The 22125-nt window shown below is 43.9% G+C and overlaps 1 protein-coding gene across 8 annotated transcripts in view; it reads right to left on the bottom strand.

The window, feature by feature from the left end:
- Positions 1-22125, bottom strand: part of ANKS1A (ankyrin repeat and sterile alpha motif domain containing 1A) — a 155266-nt gene that overhangs the window by 66084 nt on the left and 67057 nt on the right. For 6 of the 8 annotated variants that reach the window (XR_012155829.2, XM_073320116.2, XM_073320117.2 and 3 more), the window contains 4 exons: positions 20908-21028; positions 18154-18197; positions 16448-16580; positions 13072-13649 (listed from right to left, as the gene is read on the bottom strand). Coding sequence is in view for 6 of the 8 variants with exons in the window: in XM_073320116.2 (XP_073176217.1) it covers positions 13072-13649; positions 16448-16580; positions 18154-18197; positions 20908-21028 (876 nt within the window). In the remaining 2 variants the exon portion in view is untranslated. The other 2 variants (XM_073320120.2, XM_073320125.2) reach the window with 2 other exon arrangements.

The raw sequence follows: 22125 nt of genomic DNA, 5'->3' as shown, positions 1-22125 counted from the left end.
GGGAAATCTGGCTTACATATTCACATTTATTAGTTCCACCTCTCCCAAGCACTTGGTATATTATAATATTCTTTTAAACACACACAGTTTAATAAAGCATATCAAGTCAGGGTGCCACACCGATGGCTGTAACCAACACTAGCTTCAGTTTCCAAGTTCTTTTCAGCCCCACTGCAGTAATCTAACCTCAAAGTGACAATGGCATGGATAACCATGATAAGGTCCATATCCAAATGGAAAGACTTTCCAAGGGCCAATAGGAAGCACACTTGATAAACACCATTCCCAGGGTATGTAGAAACAGCTGGCAACCCAAAAAAGCCTCTGTGCTGATATGCTCCATTCATCAGGGTGCAGACAGAATTTTTGATGTTTCTGCTGGTTGCTTCCCCACCCAGCAAGCATTAGGGTTTAGTTTGTCTCATTCAACTTCCTGACAGTTCACCCAGTTAAAGTGGGCACAGATGGGCTAAGGTGCTTCCACCATGGGGAGGAAAAAATAATAAAATAAAATCAAAATGTAGAGCTAGGCGTCCATTATAACAGAGACCATGATTCGTATTTCTTCACTGACCATGAAAGGTGGCAAAACAGAATCTTTTTTCAGAGCAGCAGCCATATTAGTCTGTATCCGCAAAAAGAAAAAGAGTACTTGTGGCACCTTAGAGACTAACATTTATTTGAGCATAAGCTTTCATGAGCTACAGCCCACTTCATCGGATGCATTCAGTGGAAAATACAGTGGGGAGATTTATATACACAGAGAACATGAAACAATGGGTGTTACCATACACACTGTAAAGAGAGTGATCAGGTAAGGTGAGCTATTACCAGCAGAAGAGTTGGGGGAGGTGGGGGCTTGAACCTTTTGTAGTGATCATCAAGGTGGGCCACAAGTACTCCTTTTCTTAAGGCAGAATCTGGCTCAACCTTGCTTAAGCATGCCCTTGGAGCAGATGAGCAATTGTCCCATAGTATCCTCTGGGATCTCAGACGGGAAGGAACGAAGCCACTCAAGAGTGACCGTCAACAGCTGCTGACACATCCCCACAAGGTCAATGGTATCAAAGTTGATAGATGAGTATTGACAAGCTCATTTTCTATCTCCACTAGAAGGAAGTAGCACCAAACATGCAGTCTCTGTACTGTATATTTAGTCCTTAAAACAAACCTAAGCGGGATTAAGAGACTTAAGTCTCCCATTATTCATTTTTCACCATCTTCTCTATAATCCAAAACTGAGAGATCTGTGCTGGGACAATAATTCTAGCTCTGAGGTTAGGTGACTACATAAACCACTCAGGGCTTTTATCTCTGTTGTTGATGCTTGGCTTCTGTCATCGGCGGAACCATTCCATAAAATTACAGCCCCATAAATCAGTTCTGTTGATTCTAGGTATACATAATATCGTAGACTCCACTATTATGGACTTGGCAGGATTAATATTGAAGGCCTGAAAATTTAATGCTGTTATTAATCCAAAGAGAAGTTAAGACGACAAGTTAGTTGCCCAAGAACAAATTAAGTACATAACAAACTTAATAGTTAGCACATTATGTCCTTCTCTAGCCATTTACATATTCCAAATACATTGACACATGGACTCAGGAGATTTGTCAATTATTTCAGCCTATTCTCCAACTGTTCATTAGTGATATGGAAACACATTCTCTCTTTTTCTGGTTTAATATGGTCTCAGAGAAACTGATTTGTATCAGGGTCAAGGAACTATTGGTTTATATTACTCTGCAGTTTACTTTTCAGTATGAATCACAAGACAGAGCCCAAACATTTTTAAAAAACGGAATCTGTAACACTTTAAACTTCAAAATCACTATGATGGATTCACAATTTCAGACCACACCGTGCACATTTGCTTACAAGATCACCACCCCCTCTATATTTATGCAGATGGAGTCAGACCTAGAAAAAACAGTAAAATTCAATATTAAACACAAACAACTGCAAGAGGGAACTGTTAAAATGAAAACGTCTCGTTAACTTCAGTTTAGAATTTCCTTGCCAGCGGTCATTTTACATTGTATACACAAACAAACGAAAGCACTTCATAATCTGTGCTCCTGCATTTTCATAACACCTTTCAGCCAAATGCACCAACTTAAGATACATACCATGAATTGCAAGCTTCTCAGCAAAAAGATCATATCCATTTATGCATTTGTACAGCATCTAAGATAATGTGTCTTTGGAGCCTTCGGACCCTACCGTAATATTATACTATATAGGGATCACTTCACGAGTTACTGAAATGCAGCCATCTCTGGGGTACAATGTTGCAGCTATTTAACAGCACACAGCAACACTACAGAACTGTTTAAGACAGGAAGTAAACAATTAGTTAATTGAAGCTGCAAGAGAAAATTAAGGTAGGCAGAAGGCAATTAGAGTGAAAATTTGGCAAGGACATTAGCGCTGAACATCCCTGTTTTTGAAAAAAAGTGCCATGGGATCAAAATCATAGAATCATAGAATATCAGGGTTGGAAGGGACCTCAGAAGGTCATCTAGTCCAACCCCCTGCTCAAAAGCAGGACCCATCCCCAATTAAATCATCCCAGCCAGGGCTTTGTCAAGCCTGACCTTAAAAACTTCTAAGGAAGGAGATTCCACCACCTCCCTAGGCAACGCATTCCAGTGTTTCACCACCCTCCTAGTGAAAAAGTTTTTCCTAATCTCCATCCTAAACCTCCCTCACTGCAACTTGAGACCATTACTCCTTGTCCTGTCCTCTTCCACCACTGAGAATAGTCTAGAACCATCCTCTAGACTATTGATCAAAAATGATCAAATTGGTCACATTTTAAAAAATATTCGTTACACAGTATGCATAATTTATATTAACTGCATCAAAAGCTTCAATTCCAGAATGTTGGGGTAACATGCTACTTAGCAGTTCAAGAAAAACTGACAGCACAACTGAAGCAGCTATCCCAAAATGGTTATATTATTCCAGTATATTAGAAACAAACTAACTTAGCTACATACCCAGACTAGCACCTGTGATTGGTGACCTACAAATCAGAGAGAAAGAACTGAAGTGATTGTGCATTTAAATCTGTATTTAGGGCATAAACATAAAACTGTGTGCAAGGGAGTAAAAATTCCTCCACAAAGAGTAGCTGATATTTAACCTGCTACGTTGATACAGTGATACGATTCCAATAAATTGTGTTTGCTTATTCCCATGTACAAACCCTGCTGTAAGATCATGTATTTGCATTACTTGAGAAATGTGCTTCTCAGATCAAAACACCAGGAGACCTTTACTAAAAAAGTAGTGAGACTTCTGTGCATTTGACAGGTTTAAATCAGTTCCAGTGTAGTCTCTCTCCTCACACTCGGACAGCTGAGATCAGCCAAGGAACGTGAACTGGCCTAGATCTGTAGGTATGGAGGACTGTGCATTAGAAGGCCCTCAAACCGGGAACTTGCATTTCCCTTTATTTGATAGGCACTAGCCTGCAGACTTCCAGAGCACACTGCAAGCGCATTTATTTATCCAGGCTTTTCCGAAAGCTGGTGTTAGGCTGGAAGCAGTTTTAGTATTGTTGATATAGACAGTTTATTTTGGTTTGTGATTTTAGCAGGCATGCTATCTATATACAATGAATAAATATTTTCTCTGGCATCCATTTGCTAAATACAGGTTTCAGAGTAGCAGCCATGTTAGTCTGTATTCACAAAAAGAAAATGAGGACTTGTGGCACCTTAGAGGCTAACCAATTTATTTGAGCATAAGCTTTTGTGAGCTATAGCTCACTTCATCAGATGCAGTGAGCTGTAGCTCACAAAAGCTTATACTCAAATTTTTTAGTCTCTAAGGTGCCACAAGTCCTCTTATTCTTTTTGTTTCCACGGTATGCATCCGATGAAGTGAGCTGTAGCTCACGAAAGCTTATGCTCAAATAAATTGGTTAGTCTCTAAGGTGCCACAAGTACTCCTTTTCTTTTTGCTAAACACAGACACCCTTAGCTGAGAGGAAGGATAATCCTTCAAGGTCTCTGTGTGGAAGCCCTCATCATTGGAGGTGAGGGGAGTTGAGTTAGAGCAGTGGTCCACAACCTCTCTGTGGGAATAGCACATTCCTATTCCCAACAGACTGCGGCAGGTGCCAAACACCCCGCCACCGAAATGCCGCCAAGAAGCAGCAGTGGAAAGAAGCCCCACCGCCGAAATGCCGCTGAGAAACGGAAACGCTTCTCGGCAGCATTTCGGCGGGTGGTTCTCAGGCGATCATGCTCAGTGGCAGCATTTCGGCAGCATGCTGCCCTGCGGGCCAAACAACTGCCCCAGCAAGCGCCACTGCACCTGCAGGCACCACATTGGGGACCCCTGAGTTAGAGAGTAGGGTAAAAAATTTTGAGCTCTAAATCGGGGAAATGAAAAGAGCAAACCTCTGTTGCATCTTATCAGACTCCAGCAATTCTCTCCAGATTACTTCATGAAGTTTATTTCAAGAGACCATCAAGGACATGCAAAGCTTGGTGTAGACATGCTTGTTTAGAAGGTAGTAGAAATCAGATAAACACATTGGCCACATTTACATGAACAATAAAATATTTCAGCATTTTAAATGGCTAAAGAGAGTAACACGGGAATTAATCCTCAGAAATTAAAGCCAGCACAAAACAAATGACAGAGGCCAGAAAATGTGCCAAGAATATTTCAGTTTGCAAACAAAACAGACCGTGCCTGGTCCTGCAATTCAGAGGGCAAATTAAACATGCAAATATAAACAAAACAAATTAAAAACTTTAGGCAGTAAAAGCTGTTGGGAAGTGACAAAGGAAATTTTCTTGTTCACCAAGAAAGGATGAAGTTTACTAAGGCTGGGTCACCGAAGAGGTGGGACCACACAAGAGAAGACTACAGAAAGGGGACAGAAAAGGATACATCAGGAAGGAACAAACACAAACTAGCCCTTGGCACTTCATTGTTAGAAAGTTTAGAACAACTGCAGAAACAAAATATGGAATTCAGTCACTGCCATAACCGTAAAACCCTTAGCCTCCCAGTGTCAATAAAAAATACACAGTGCGGTGTACTGTTTTCTCACAATCAGATTTCGACTTGAATTGTAAGTATTTTAACAGTGACCGACACACACAGAGCTGTGAGGGAACCCAGCAGATAAGTCAATCTGGCTTGTCAGGATAGGTACCACGTTAAACTCAAGTTATATTTCACTAAGCACAAAACTAACTACTCTGGTCCTCTCACACTTGGCACTTTTTGGTGATATTTTTATGAAATGGTGGCTTTTGCATCAAACAAAAAAAGTTTTGTATTGCAATGCAATTGTTTAATTTTTATCAAAACAAAAACCTCAATTTTCAAAATTAAAATTTTAAAAATAAATACATTACTACAGTACAATTACATGATTTTTGCTAGCCGTGGCAAAACAAACTAAACCTAAAACCCTCAAAAATCCAAAGATTATGGTCTTAGAGAGGAAGACTGGCTCAGTGGTTATGGCATTAGCCCACGAATTGTAGATAGAGGTGCAATTCCTTCTCTTCCACAGTCTTCCTGGTGACCTTGAGCAAGTCACAGTCCCGCTGTGCCTCAGCTTCCCATCTGGAAAATGGAAATAATAATACTTCCCTTCCTCACAAGGGTTTTGCATGGATACACAGATGAAAGACTGCAAAGCACTTTGAGACGTACTGATAAAAAGGGATACTTAAGCAGCATTATTTTATTTAATAAATTATTTAATCTTCATTATTAAGAAAAAATATTTTTAATTCACTAAGGCCCTCATTCAGCTAATTATGTATGCATGAGCAGTTAATGGGGCTCACATGCTTAACATTACCTATGTGCTTGGTACCAGCTGTATTGGGACCTAAGAGAGCTGGGATCTTACATGGGTGAAACGACACTACAGCTGTGCAACAGTTTACTCTCAATGTTGATACTAATGAACCATCAACCATCAAAAAAGATGAGCCAATTCAACAGCATATCTACAGTTCCTGGGACTGGGAGTGGAGAATTGAGAAAAGCAATTTGACTTGATAGTAGAACATCATGCTCCACTCCAGTTATTTATAGGAAAGACGGGCAGGGCAGTGTTGTCCAGAGACATGAAGTATTAATTCATCACCTAAATTCACACACTGGGGAACACATGGATCCAAGTGATTTCTGACTGATAAATCACTGCTGGATTGTGCATTTCCTTTGGTTAACAAATCTAAAGTAACATGCATGTTTTATTTACAGTTCTCTTTAATCCTCCGTCAGAAGAAACGCTCTGTTGTCGAAAGGGCTAAAACTAGAATACAGAGCAGCCATATCACTTTGTAGAGCTGGTGCAGGGACTTAGCGTGGAACATAGAACTGCATTAGAAATTCAACACAGGAGCTGCTCATTTGATGCGAGACAACTGTAAACATGGTGGATAAAGAAATATCAGGAGCATGGTCTGAAGCAAATTCTCAATGGCCTGGCCAGTTCCTTGCTACTGCACGTAGGGTAGAGGACAGATAAAGCTCTAGAAAACCAACTAGTTCACGACCCAAATATTGCAATGCATTATTATGACACCACAAGAGTGTAAAAGCTGAAACTCTTTATGCTAAGGGACAGGGTGAAAGTGTGAAAAGGCCACAATTCACACACTAATCAAGGAAACCCAGGGCACTGGCTACCATAAATATCCAACCAACCCTCACTGTACCAAGAACACAGGTCCCTTTAATAACGGCAGCTATTTAGGCATCAATAATTCTGAGCAATGAACTGCCTCTGTGGAGTCAACCAGACAAGAGAATTGATTGTATGAGAAGCCAGTTTTGCCAGGAACTTGTGCTCCTTAAACAAGGGGAAGATGTGGTAGATCTCACTGTCAGGAAGTGTCATTGACCCTTCATGTAACACATGACACAGGGGTCACCTAATGAAATTAACAGGCAGAACATTTAAAAACAAACATAAGGGAGTACTTCACACAACACGCAGTCAACTGGTGAAACTCGTTGCCCAGGGATGTTGTGAAGGCCGCAAGTACAACTGGTTTCAAAAAAGAACTAGATAAGTTCATGGAGGATAGGTCCATCAATGCCATTAGCGAAAATGGTTAGGGACGCAACCCTACGATCTGCATGTCCCTAAGCCTTTAACTGCCAGAAGCTGGAACTGGATGACGGGATGCACCACTCGCTAATTGCCCTGTTCTAGTCACTCCCTCTGAAGCATCTGGCATCAGCCATTGTTAGAAGACAGGATACTGGTCTAGATGGACCATTGGTCTAACCCAGTATGGCCATTCTCACATTAGCACTTGGGTTGCCCAATTCCACTCAGAACTGATGCCTTAAATGTTACGCATATACCAGGAACTACATTTACAGCACTTTAGCTGTTAAGTTATATTGACCCAGAAACCACTTAAAAATGACCCTGAGCGCAATACAAATTTCTAGCTGAGAGGGCACACGTGGGCAATTTTCCGCCTGTCTAGGCAAGTAACTCAACTGTCCCACGTCATGAACGAGTAGTCGCTGAGCCCCAAGACTGCAGTGGAAGCACTGCGTTTTATTTTAGGCATATGCTTTAGAATGTGCAGCTTAGTCATTGTACAGGAACCCACGCTGCCTCATATATTGAGCTGTACAGCACAGCTGGCTGGATATTTTCTGCTCTCAGAACAAGAGAAATCTGACGAAACCTGACTAGCAGTTTTCACCCAACTGCTCATTACATGCTACAAGTCTACCAAGCGGTTCTATGAGTATTGTAACAACTCAAAGAACGGGAGAGCTTTGCATCACTGCAACTGTACACCTGACTCAAGAAAGTCAGGTAGCCTTCGGCCAACAGATCTTTTTAAAATTCTGTCCCACTCTTACCCCAAGATTTTAAAGGGAGAAAAGGAGGCTCGGAGACGAAGCACCATAATGGAGGCAGAAAAAAGGCACAGACACAAAAGGTTATCTACAGTTGGTTCAAGCCAAGGAGGCCATTGTCCAAAACCCCAAGATTTCCTTATAAAAATGCTGTCTGCCTTGGAAGGACTGGGACTGGGCCTGGGCAGACCTACCAGGTTGTGGATCCTGGCACTGTTTGCTTTATTAGACCTCTAGAGATGGAATTGTGCATACCAGGTCTTCTGGTCAAAAAAAGACCGACAGCTGATTCAAATGCTTTAAGACTGCTAATTGGTCAGACTCCCCAACCCAGTCTAGTCGCCACAGTTCGTGCCCACATCCTCTGACAAAGGCAACAGTTATAGTGCCTTGCTGCAAAGGCTGCTACAGAAAGGCATTTTCTGTTCAACTGGTGAGGCCATTTCTTTGAAAAATGAAACATCCCAATCATTTACAGAGTAGGATCCACATGCATCAACATGGTTATCACCAGCTTCACTAATGTGACAGTAACCACAGTGCTTTTCTTCTATACATCTCAAAGCATTCTACAAAAGAGAACCATCCTTCCCACATTTGACACAGGGGGAAATGAGTCAAAGGAGGAAAGTGATATTTGCCCAAAGTCACACAGGTGGTCTGCGGCAGCGCTAGGAACAGAACCCAGGTCTTCCTGATTCCTGTTCACTGGACCACACTGCCTACCCAAAAAGGCTTGGCAGTTCCTGTTTACACAGACACATCTTGGTAATCAGCAGTAACTTACATTTACACAGGCATCTAACAACATTAAATAACGAGCTCTATCTCCAGTGTCCTGCCAAATTCTGGTTTGCAGTTACCTTTTCTTTACTTTATCCTAAGTTAAGTACTGTGCCATGGTGTTGTTAAACACTAGATAGATGTTTCAACCCAGGTGGCTGTATTTCCAAGGTGGATGAACTGATTTCTGTCCAATTTATAACGTGTCTTAGGTCTCTTTTGGATAAAACCATTAAATATCATTTGGCAACCAATTTGCCTGCATGCAACGGGAGGCTCTTCCAAGCATATGAACTCAGACATGCGCAGAGTGAGACCTGAAACTGTTCTCCCTTCCTCCCCTCTCGGCTGTAGAACAGATGCATCATCTAACACGCTCCTGAAGCTGGGCTGACAGCACCTCTACCTAGCACCAAACGGTCCCCTCTCCTTCCGAAACATGAACATAGTTTATTCTCTCATAAAATTCATAGTGTGCTGTGACTGGTGTGTGCTGATCTCACAGCTGCTAAATATTCATGAACCAATTACGAAAAACAAATCTATCACTTTAGCCCTCAGCCAAGTTTTGAAGGATTCAAATATTTATGCTAACGAGAGGCTCTACCTCGTATAATTCTTCTCACCCAACTTTATTCCCGTTCACATGAGGGATCAAGCCGGCTTCACTCCTCTCTCCCACCCGATGCTGCATTGCTGTTTGCTTTTGACCTGTTCGCCTATGTCTGACTCATAAGGAGTTTATATCAGATAATGACAGCAGAGCGGGAGTGTGTGTGTGTTCATGTTCACATTAAACTGCCAGAGAGTCAGGAGATTGAAAGGAAACAGATACTTACCAGATTCTTTTGCAGCACTGAGCACAAAGTAACATTGTCGTATTATTTGGACCAGGGCTACAGAGTGGGGGAATCAGAATATCAGGGTTGGAAGGGACCTCAGGAGGTCATCTGATCCAACCCCCTTCTCAAAGCAGGGCCAATCCCCAATTTTTGCCCCGGATCCTTAAAAGGCCCCCTCAAGGATTGAGCTCACAACCCTGGGTTGAGCAGGCCAATGCTCAAACCACTGAACTATCCCTCCCCCACACTGCAAGTCAGCAACAGGGAGATCTTTGCCGAGTGAATCACTGCTTCCCCATCCCACCCTCTGGCTGAGATGGGCACCACCTTCCACTTCCAATCAAAGGGGATTCAGCTATCTGGGGAAGGAGCTCACAGAAAGTGATGAGCCTGTAAACGGATCAGACCTTCCAAGGCAAAATTTACCTTCTTTCACCACCATCTATGGACTTATTTGGCACCATCACAGGTAGCCCAAAAGCAACACAGGCTTAGCTCTTCTCTGCCCCCAGCTTTGCTGTCCCATCTGCCTCAAGAGGTCACTAAGGTCACTCCTGAAACACTTGATTCCAAGAGGAGGCATGCCCACTTTTAGTAAAGCCACTGGGTGAGACTGATTTTAATGTTTGTACTGCATAGTGCAACACAGACAGGGACTATCTTCCCCAGGAGCTATCTGCATAAATATTAACATTAGTGAAATAACATGTGTAAATCTGCCATGCACCGATGGGAGATTACCCCACTGCCAATACTCTCACTGCAAACAGTCAAAGGCAGAAGAGATTCAGGCTCAGTGAGGTTTTACATTAACCAGACACTCATTCAGAGGCTGTAAGTCACATCCTAATTCAGAAGCAGCTGCATTAACCCATCCAGGGCATGAGTAAACTTTTGAGAGAAAACTGAAGAGTTCTTTAGTCTCATCACTATGGTTCTAACTGCCATCAGACCAGTCTCTTTACTGCCCATTTAAGTTGTCACAACACAAAGTCCCGCGGTTGTTTCCTTCTCTTGCGGGTGTGAATTTTGAAGCTGGTGAAAAGGGAGTGGTTAGACATTTCTCATCTGAAGGGATAATACAATACAAAACATTTTAAAATTGCAAATGAGCATATAGGCCTTAGCCCAAGCATGTGGGGCATGCAATGAGCACTTTTCACTGCACAGCTGCCCTCCACACCTGCCCCTATAACACGCTACAGTGACTGGTGCCTCTCCTAAGCAGAAACTCAGCAGATCCGGGTGGCCTAACCCCCACCTGATGAACTAACTACCAGTATTTAGCTCTTCTGTAGTCCTTTTCCTCATATCTCAAAGCACCTTCCAAAGGAGGTCAGCATCATTATCCCCATTTTACAGATTGGAAAAAACAAACAGAGCAAAGCGACTGGGCCAAAGTCAGCAGCAGAGCTGGGAATAGAATCCAGGTCTCCTGCACCCTAGATCAGTGCTCTATCCACTAAGCCACATTGTCTTATTACAAATGATGATTCTGAGGCAGGTATGATGTCCCAGGAATCTGGAGATGAAGATTTATTAGGCCAACTACTCAATCCCCTTCCAATGCATAATTTGAGCACCACAAGCTTTCAAACACCTGCAAATGCCCAGCACAGTCATGACTCTGAAGGAGATCATGGGAAAACCACCCACATCGGGATAAAGGAAAGCACTGATGCCTCATGAGGGTTAAAAAGAAAATCAAAGACGACAATAAGATACTTAAATCCTACAGATGATCAGGGGACAACAGCTGTGGGGAAAAGATAATGGGCCCCTGAACTTCATTGGGCCCTCTAGATGCTGCTGCAATACAAAAAATAAAAACCCCTCCATCCAACACATCCCTTAAAAAAAGATTCAAAAAGTACAGTTTTGAAAATACAGTTTTCAATTAGAGCAGTTTGATTTTAGATTAAGGGTAGGAATCCTTTACATTCATTGCCCCTAGCCTCTTCTCCCCAATTCTCTTCTTAGTCTGAACCATTACCAGCATGTGTCTGCATGACACTCTGGACTTTTCTGTAGGTTAAAGTGTCTCTGTTCCATCCAGTGTTAACATGGCAACTGGTCCTGCAATCTATCTGCAAGGAAGCAGGGAGATAGATTTTCAAGCTTGCTCACCTGACTATACAAAGCAGGGAAGCTCTAACAAGGATTACGCTCTTGCTACAGGTCCAACCACCGTAACAACATAAACCCAAAGAGGGCAGAGAGCTGAGCTTTCCCTTACGGAGTTTAGGGCTCCTCTGGAAACAGCCATCAGGGCAGGGGGGAGGCATTTCAAATGAAGTGTGACAGCAGCACAGCAAAATAACTGAGTCCCAACAGATCAATCTTCTGCTAAAGAATCAGTCCCTTATAGCCTTGGCATTATTGACCCAGCTCATCAATAACTGCACGGACACTGTGACCAAGACAGCTGTGGAAGAACACTCAGTGGGGGTGAACGTCTCCTGGAAGCAAGATGGGGAGTGTGCTTCAACAAAAGGAGGAGGCCCACAGACACTTGCCCAGTTGCCTTGGAGGATTTTTGTTTAGCAGCATTTTCTCAGTACAACCCTTCTCCCTGAGGTAAGTTTCACCCATGTAACCAATAAAAGTTAACCCTTACGTTGGACTGTACAGAGGCTGAGCCCCAATCAACACACACACAGTCTGAGCAAGGGGTATGGTCACGGATATTGTCACTGGAACGCCACGAACATGTCCCATTGAGTATGGGATTCCCTTTTGCCAGCCATTTACAGGCCTGGCACGCATGCAGCCTTCATGAACCTGATTCTCTCCTGGGGAGGGTTTCCCTTTCAGTGCACAAGGAGTGGCTGATCTGGGCTCATCTTTTACATAGTTCTGTTGCTCTACCAGTATGGAATCATCTCCAAAGAATTTTTCAGTAATGCTGCAATGCTGAATTTCAGAGGGACACAATCCCAGCTGAATGGTTCACGAAGGCCAACTTCCTAAGCATGAAATAAGAGTCCCTCCCTTTTGCACTACACTAAAGTGACTTCTAACTCGCCTCTGAACTAACCACTTAAAGACATAAGTTAGATAGATCTAATAAACGGGAAAAAGTCTTCCAATTAGTGCCTGCCTGCCTCCCACCCCATGAACCCAGCACACCCTCCTCACACACCGTAGACAATGGTGACCTAGAAAGGGAACCCACCCTCCCTGCTTTTGGGCTGGGATACTCCAAAGGGAAGGACTAGCGAAGGAGACACTAACACAACAACTCTCCTTTTTGCAAACACAAAACCCGTTCCAAAGCACAGCGACCGACACGCCCAGAGAAGCGAAGCCCAGGATATGAACGTTTCCAAATGTTTAAGAACGCCTGCTCTGATTATGCCTATCTCCTGGCATTTAACCACTGAAAGGCTTATTGTAATTAAACAGGCAAATAATGAAAGAAGCTGGGGTAAACACAAAGGAAGGTGAATAATGCTTCAAGCCCCGCAACTTACTCTCTCCCTGCAAGAGACTGAGTACGGTGCAACTCACACAGCACACAAGCTCACTCCCGGCATTAGGGTATTAGTAAGCCAAGGTCAATCTTACCTCATCCCACTCCGAAGCAAAAGATGGAGATTTCTCCAGCCTTTTCTTCCCAGTGCTGCAGTTTGAGAGCGATTCGCTCCGGCTCCCCATGGCATCGTCCTCAGTCGGTGAGCAGGTCAGGAGATCGGAGTCCGATTTGGACAAGCTACGGCTGAGTTTGAGCTCTGCTTTGGGCTTGCCTCCTAGGTGAGCTCGGCCCCCAGCACCGCCTCTGTCTCCCTCTTCCTCTGCACCACCAGGGTGCTGCAGCACTTGGGGAGTCACTGCAGTTTCAGGTTCTGCCTGCTGGATGTTTTTGGGCTGGACCGTTGCGTAGATCGCTTTCTGGTTTTCCTCAGGAGAACTGGTCCGTACTGATCCAGAGACAGGTAAATCAGCATCCTCCAACTGCATAGCAGGTGAGTGGCCTGTGCCCTCTGTACCTCCTTTGGCCACAGAAGAAATGAGCCTGAAAGGGTCCTCGTTTATCTCACACACCGGGGAAGAGCCATGGAGTAACCCTGAAAACTGCTCCGGGACCTGGATGTCCTGGCTGTCTGCAGAATCTTGGCTCCGGCTGCCACTGCTCCTCTTGTGGTCTTCAGGGGGATGGAGACAGAAATAAAGAGAGATTAAAAAACACGAAAGGAGAAGCAAAACTCCACCTCCCCTAGAGAGAGACGGAGCGATAGAGAACAGTTCAGTATTGTTTGAGTGCTCAACTTGTACCCACGGCATTTATGAAATTCCAAATACTGCCCTGATTTATGCAATCTGGCAGCTCTCCTTGTTGTTTTATTCCCGTTAACACTAACAATCAGGCCTTCCTATATAAGGCCAGGAGAAGTGCTAACCCTAGCCTGCAGAGAGAGGTGGGGGGAGAGAAAGAAAGAAAGACAGACACTCCTGGAACATCTGATACATTTCCATAAAGGCCAAAGTGTTATTTAGAGCAGCACCTCCCTACTCTTGGCTCAGATTGCGGGGTGGGAAAATTGCTGGGCGGCAATTAACCTGCAAAGTTCCAAAATCCCTTCCCCAAAAGAGCAGATTTCTTCTCTGGTAGCTTCAGGGCTCAACTTCTCCTCCTCTCTTGGGGGGGGTGGGGGTGGGGGGGTGGGGGGGTTAGGGGAGAGAAGAGGGCTTAAACTGGTAACATCTCACTCCAGAAAATCTCTCCTGTTAAGTAACCACTAAACACAAGATGGTCTGATCTATTAATGCAGCAAGCTGCTTGCAGTACTGAGTGTCCCAGAAATCTGACACGATTCCTCTGTTACTAACTTTCTAACATCCTTAATATCAAATACCAGTGCCCTGGAATAATCATGAACTACTGACTGAACCCAACTGCCAACTGGCACACAGAAGCTGAGCGGCCCTCACCTTATTCATATGGCACATGTGTATTCTAATTGTACAGGATTTTAAAATGCTTGGAGGGAACTGCCTGGGATTATACTCTTGTCAATGACTGCTAATACACACACATATTGTAACCACTTGAATTTAGTGCTGGGGAAATGTGCTTCCCTCAAGACTGAAGTCTTCAACCCAGCAGATAATTACAGCAGGGGTAGCACCAGTGCAAAATGCCCTGATAATGTGATTTGTCCAACTCTGAAGTGTAGGGAGAATGTCTAGAGGGGACAGGGAAGGTCCATTTCCAAGGCCCATCCAGTCCTTGTCCACTTGTTTGAGACACCCAGCTCTCCGAGATCACAACAGGGAGGACCAGTCTCAATCAACAGGGCCAAATGTTCTAGTGAATTTCATGACTAAAAACCAGTCAACTATGGATTGGAATGAACAGACTTTCACACAGGCTTCCTTTTTAGCAACAGGGTTAATTTACTCATTTTCAAATACTAGTTGCATTTATACGATCCAAGAACATGTCCTTTTCCTGAAAGCTAAAAGCAAGCAATGGATTAGCAGTTTACCCATGGAAGCTACTTTAGATATTGGGACAAAATTAACATGAGTTTGATCACAGAGAACATGGGTGATGTAATATCTTTTGTTGGTTGAACTTCTGTTGGTGGAAGGGACATGTTTTTGAGTTTCCCAGAGCTCTTCTTCAGGTCTGGAGAAAGTAACCAGAGTGTGTCTGCTAAATACAAGCATAAGGGATCTGTCCCACCTTGTATTTGGCTCAGACACTCTGGTTACTTTCTCTAGACCTGAAGAAGAGCTCTGGGGAACTTCAAAGCTTGTCCCTTTCACCAACTGAAGATGGTTCAATAGAAAGTATTACCTTACTTACCCTGTGTCTCTAACATCCCGGGACCAACACGGCCACAGCAACACTGCAAACGTGAGTTTGATTAGTTTTATTTAGTCCCTTATACATTTGTTTGTTCCACAGAAATACAAGAGACAACTTATACAACTGGCAGCTTCTGCCTGGGAACAGAACAGCAGCACAAGTCGGAATTGAGGTTAGCCAGTAGGGCAGCCCACTGAAGGAGCTCACACTTCTTACCCTCTTATGACCATTTCAGGTATGGCACCCCAAAAAACAGAAAATTAAGTCGGTTAAAAATTCTAAGGAAGTGAGATAACTGGAAATTACCATTGATGCATGTAAATGCAGTGTAAAGTTTGCAAATGAAATTGCTAATAGGATAGAAGAGGAAACATCTCTCCAGTTACAATCTCTCTAAGGTCCTGCCTACACTATATCTTACCCTGCTAGGGCTGTCCCAACACTTAACCATGCTAGAGTATTGCAGGACCAGAGACTGTGTGTTCAGTATATCCCTGAGCAAGGATACAAGGCTGTAACAAACCAGGAATACATTAGGACAGTTCCAGCCATACACACAGCAAGGTCGAACCCTGTTTTAATCAAAACAAATCATTTACTCTATGGTAACCAGTTCCACCACAAGGGAAATTACTGCATAGACTGGACAGTAAGTCTGATGGCCTTAGCAGCCTTTTTCTTCTCATTCCTTCTCTACTCCTAACTCCTCATTTCGTCAACGCCCCAGTTTAACATTTAATGGTATTTCTGTCCGAAGGCAGAAAGGCGGCTGGCAATAGCTTCTGCTGCATGCTAGAACACTTGGGCCCACACAGAGCAGACTGGCCAATCTCCACTCACAAAGACTAACAAAGGGGCCTCTGTTAGAAGGGAAAGCACAGCCACCCATTCAGCCTCTTCAAATGAAGCACCAACCCCAAGACCAGGACAGAAATACCCCAGGGAGGAAGGCGGCAAAGTGGGGGTAGTGACACTCGCAGAGAAGAGTGGAAAAGCAGAGATGAAAGCCTTGAGGGAGAGAACATTTCAGAGCACTGAACTTACAAACCTGTACTAAAAATCTCACAGATAAGCATAGAAGCAGGGTTGCTGTTGGGGCTAAATGCACAACAAGAGCAAGGTCCTTACCTGTTGAGGTCTCAATCATGCGTGATTCGGGGTTTGGATATTGCTCAGAATGGCTATAAGAGAGGTCAGAAGAACCTTGGCGATTCAATGGCCGTTGACTATCTTGGGAAGACATGCCTTTTCGGGGTTTGGCCTGCAAATACACCTTAGATTATTCCAGTCTTACAGCCAGTATGGTCATCTTCACTGCAATGGTAAAAACATGCCAACCATTGCTCCCACTCTGCTGAATGGGTAGCAAAGCAGGACATCTGGGGGAACTAATTAGAACACGGGGAGATTTTCAGAGCCACAGAGGACAACGTGGTGGGAACTGGGTGCCTAACTCATCTGTGCCAATGAACATGTCCCCTGTAGTTTATACTCAAGGTTTAATTCTGAAAATAACCTAGTAACATGCATTTTGTCCATAGAGACTTTCAGTTATAACTGCGAGAAGCTGGGACTGGATGACAGGGAATGGATGACTTAACACTGCCCTCTTCTGTTCATTCCCTATGAAGCATCTGGCACTGGCCAGCATTAAAAGACAGAATACAGCGCCAGAACGGTCTTTCTTATATTCTCAAATCATTTAGTAACAATTATAAATACACACACACACAAAGACACCTGCACTTGCCCTTGTACTCAATCTTCATTGAAGGTTTCACACATAACAGGAGTTGACTAACACCTAACGAAGCATGTAAGCCCCTTTGGGCAGAGGCCGCCTCGTTTGAACATTAAACATACAATTAAAACCATTTAAAATCAAAATACAGACATGGTGCAGATGAAGATACTCAGTCCTGGTATAGAACCGAACAACTGAATTTAAGTAAGCTCTCTGGACAGCAGTATCTTCAAACATGAAATACTCAACAAGCCAACTTTCCTTGTTAAACCGTTCTAAAAATATACTGCTTTTGCCTTCCCCACCCAAAGCAAGTTTAAGTCTCCCTTCTATATAACCAGGAGAGCTTATCGCATGTCCCCTGGATGATAAGCATCAAGCTCTCTCTACTCTTTTTGCCCCTGCTTCCTGATCCAAAGATTAATGGTGGCATTTATAGGGTGAATCTTCCCTTCCCTGCCCAGCAAGGAACCACGATAATGCATCATGCCACAAAGTTTCTTACAAAAATTGCATGCAAGTCTGTATCTTCTGTGGCAAAGAGACGAGACCAGAGCAACTAGGTGAGATGGAGCAGCCAGCCTCACAACACACTACCAGTGGCTCTAGCTGAAGATTATTTTTGCAATAAATTGGAAGCAGAAAAACTCACTTACACAAACTTTAAATGTGAGTATTTGTACCTAGAACAGGAAAAGCTTGTCACAGGCATGTGTTTACATCTAGTAATGCAGGAATCATGCTGGACAGAATTTATATCACATCACCCTGAGAGAATGCAGCCCTACTTTGTGAGCTTGTTCGCATTTTATTTCCGCGCTCCCTCCCCCGAAAAATACTTCAGTGCAGGAAATGACTTTTCCACCTTAAAGAAGGTGCAGTTAAGGAATGTTTTGGTTACAAGGAGATAGCAGTGCTGTTTTGCTCTTAGGCTTTTAAGCAATCTTGAGCAGTACAAATGCAGACTCAAGTCTCTCCCCCAAGAGTGAAATACAGTTTGCGGTTTGCCACCTCCCAGGAAAAACAGAATTGTGATGTCAAAGAAGAAAATTTTGCTTCTCTTGGTTCTGATGACACAAGTCACTCCTACCTGAAGCTGGTTACCGCTGACAGCACCTGAAGATGGTGATTCCCCTAAGAAAAAGAAAAAAACACATCAAAACCTGGGCATATTTTTCCTCCACCCATCCTCGATGAGGTATCTGACAAGTTTTACCAAGCCCCTCTGACCAATCCACAGGGAGGACCATGTCAGTGGACTTGACTTAATTGTCATCACATGGCTTAACTTTCTATGCACATTAGACCTGGTCAAAATTCCTTTCCATATGAGATAGGAAGCTGGTTTAGATCAAACTAAACCAGATCTGAAACTCTGCCCAAAGCATCAGGTGAACCTTGACAGAGCTAGAGAGCTTTAATCCACTCATGAAAGGAAATCAGGGCCAAGGGGCTAAGAACACATGTGCAGTCATGACTGGACACAAGATGGAAAGCAGCAGCGCAAGAAGGGAGGCAGCAGTTATAAATGAAGCAAAGTACCATGAAAAACAGCACTTTGTGCCTTAAACACAAACCAAGAGCTGTCAAGCACCTGGAGTTACATGATGCAGTGAGTAACTGACCCCTGTGCCATTTGGACCATGCAGGACCACTGCTGTTCCTGCAGAATGAGGAGAGCTAGCCGGGCAGAGAAAAACTGCAACACATGTAGCCTTGCCATACTGCTGTCTCACACATTATCTCACTGCTTTAAAAACTGATCCATTAACTTTCAAGGTAAGAGCTGTGAACAAAAAGCACCATTTAAAAAGGAGGACAGTAATATGGGTACTGGAAAGATAGTGACTGCTCTGCTAACACTCCCCCCGGCCCCACCACCACGTGCTGAGAGAGGTAACAGGAGCAGAGATGATCAAGTCCTCCCCTTTCTCCCTCCCACCCCAAGCTTACTGCTGCCTCTTGCATTCAGATTCTTGTATACAGTACCGAGAAAGGCACTGGTAGACCCCTTTTCCTCTAACAGCAGCCCCTACCCATCACCTGAGCTGAGCCACCTCTCGGTGCTAGATCTAAACAAACTATTTCAATCCAAAATGAAAGGAATCAATACAGAATCTCAGAACCAAACAAACACTGTTAGATTTTTGGATTGCTCTCCTCCTAATGGAGAAGGGGTGGGGGGTTCTTTAGGTTCATTAGAACCACAAGGAGACATCCCCAGAGCTCCAACCTGGATTCAGGGCGACTATCCTTCTGGCTGAGGACTAGACAGGAACCAGGATTCCTCTTTGGCTCCTTATTCAGCTAAATGGATGACAAGGGGCTTCCATCAACTCCTCCCTCTTTTAAGGGATTGGGCCCAAAGACTCTAGTACTCATGGCTCATGCCAAGCTGAGGGGGGAGAACCTTGGATCAAGATCTGAACTTAAGTCTCCATGCGTCTGTGCAAGGAATCACCACATTAATGTATCACAGTTTAAACAGTGCATTATATTGTGCATATGTAACTATACACACCCCCATATCCAATACTTATTTATGCACCAGCATGTCAAGCAGAAAGGCCAGAGCAAGAGGAAAGAGGAGTCGTGTCATTGGCAGCTTACAGAAGAGACAAGTCCAGCAGCAGCTGACCTACGTGAATCCAGCCTTTCAAGCCAAGCATTAGGAGACATGAGCCAGCTTGTCAACCATCACCCAAGGACTTCTCTCACTTGGGACTGTGAAGCATCAACCTGAAAACCACTGCAGTTTTGCATCAGACTACGAATAGCTCTGGCAAAGACTGGTGGGAAAAATCAATGACCTCTTTGGCACAGCGTGTGTGCACGCGCATGTGAGAGAGATTACTGGTAGCATTCAAGAAGTGGAAACTAGCATCTGTGAACAGACTAGGAGGAGGAGTGTGGTTCTGGAGGGCAAGCAAGCAACAGTCATAACGCTCAGTCATATTTACTGTTCATTCAGTCTCAAGATGAAACATTTGCGCCTTTAGACTGGAAATCACAACTAAGTTCCCCATATCTCTTGCTCGTTTCTGTTGCACACTGAGCAGATCTTTCACCTAAAAAGATCTCCTTGAAAGAAAACCAAATGCAACAATACCCATCTACAAAATACAGGGTGGTGGGCACAGCTCCAGGTTCCCAAATCCCACAAACCACCAATGAAGGTCCCTTTGGGGGAAGAGAGCCAAGGGCAGTGTTTAATCTGACAGCATGACTGGATTTTAAACTGGCGCCTAACAGTGGCTTACTTCGTCTGTGTTTTCTTCCTTTGTTAATTTACTTTTCTAATTGGCTCTGACAGCCAGTGGTGCATTCGTTGATTTCCGATTGTGATACCAGGGCCAGATCCTCAGTTGACATGAATTGGCACCATTGTATTGACACAGATTTACACCTGCTGAGGATCTGGTCCATTAGTATTTACACACTTGTATTTGTTTGACTCGCTTGACCACGATTTTTCCCAAATGGCAACTGATTGGTTATTCTTTCATTTTGATCTTTTTTGTTCCTGTTTTGCTTACTTTGTGCATGAGATTCTAGTGTTTTAATTTTTACAGTTCAATGGGTCAAGTCCCTAGGATCTCATATTTGCCTGAAAGGCAAAAAGCCTTCTCTTACTTAATGTAGATATTGAGGCAGAAATATTTTAACCCTCTCCTCTGAGAATGGAAACAAATTACCAAGGGAACATAACTGCAATACAGAATCCAGCCATCCGAACCAGAGAAACAGCTAAGATCAAATTCCTCCCCTCCTGCCTCCTACATGCTGGTTACATCTGCCAACCCAGGCAGTCTGGGCATTGCTGTCTTTCTGTATCATCTCTTACCTTTTGTTTTTCTATCCCCTGCAAGCGGCTTTTTAGTTTCTGCAGTAAGCAACAGCTCATAAGGATGCTCCTCCTCTTCCTCGGCTGCATTTCCCCTGCTCTTCCTCCGCACCACAGAGGCCTAATGAGACACAGCAAGATGTAGTTGTCTGTCGAACTCAGTGTCATTTACCCCTCTGGTATGCATAGAGCCCTCCTCTATGCCATTCTTCTGACCATTGAATGTGCAGCAGAATCCACCCCTCTGCCAGAGAACTAATTCAGAAGCTAAGATTGTTCCTTAAAAATGCAAACCTCCCCCAACCCCAACACTACTTTCTAGCTCTTACGGTTGGAAAAAAGCCTTCCAGACTGCCCAACTAACTGATGTAGTGATGACTGAAAAATGACGACTGCAAGCAGCCTGAAAAAAATCCCTATCTACGTTAAAGGGATGCTGACTCAGACTTCATGAGGCAAACTCCATTAGCAACTTATTAACTATTTCACTATTGATTGGGTTTGTGAGACAAGTATGCTCGCTAACTGAAGTATTCAAACTACCTCCTTCTCACACTTTCCCAGGTGCCAAAAGTTACAATTAGCATTTTCAGTATCAAGTTCCACAGCATGCTTCAAACTGAAAAGACCAGGAGCAATATAAACTGAATTTAACATCAAAGTAACAAAGGGTACCAAAGTGACTGTATTACTTATTTCCATTTTCAAGAGAAACCTCTTTTTGTAATTAAATGGCTCTGGAACAGCTGGAGAATCCCCAACCAACTGCACTGGAGAGCTGCAGAATGCAGGAGTCTTGCTGCAGAGTACATGCACCTTAGCAAGGAATTACTTCTACGAAGCCTGCCAGTGGTGGTCTTCGAACACACCCAGCCTCCCAGGCAGTCAAGTTACCTTCCTTGATCCATTGTACCTCCAATGCTAACGTATTAGAGACTAAGGCAGTGGTTCTCAACCTGCGGCCCAACCAACACACAAGCTGCGGCCCTGTGACATCCTCAGAGCCATACAGATAGTACTGGATGCGGCCCATATAATATGTTGTGGGCTGCATAAAGAGGCTGAGAACCACTGGACTAAGAGCATGTCTACGCTGCCCTGCAGTTCAGCCTACGGTGTATCTATAGCAATGCACACCGAAGTGCTGTGCGGTAACCCCACCACGTGGACACTGAAGGCACAAACAGCAAGGTTCTTGCTTTGCATCAGTATAGTCCT

The sequence above is a fragment of the Lepidochelys kempii genome, chromosome 21 (genome assembly GCF_965140285.1).
Source record: "Lepidochelys kempii isolate rLepKem1 chromosome 21, rLepKem1.hap1, whole genome shotgun sequence".
Taxonomy (NCBI): domain Eukaryota; kingdom Metazoa; phylum Chordata; order Testudines; family Cheloniidae; genus Lepidochelys; species Lepidochelys kempii.
The sequence above is the reverse complement of the archived record's forward strand: the minus strand, read 5'-3'. Positions and strand labels throughout refer to the sequence as shown.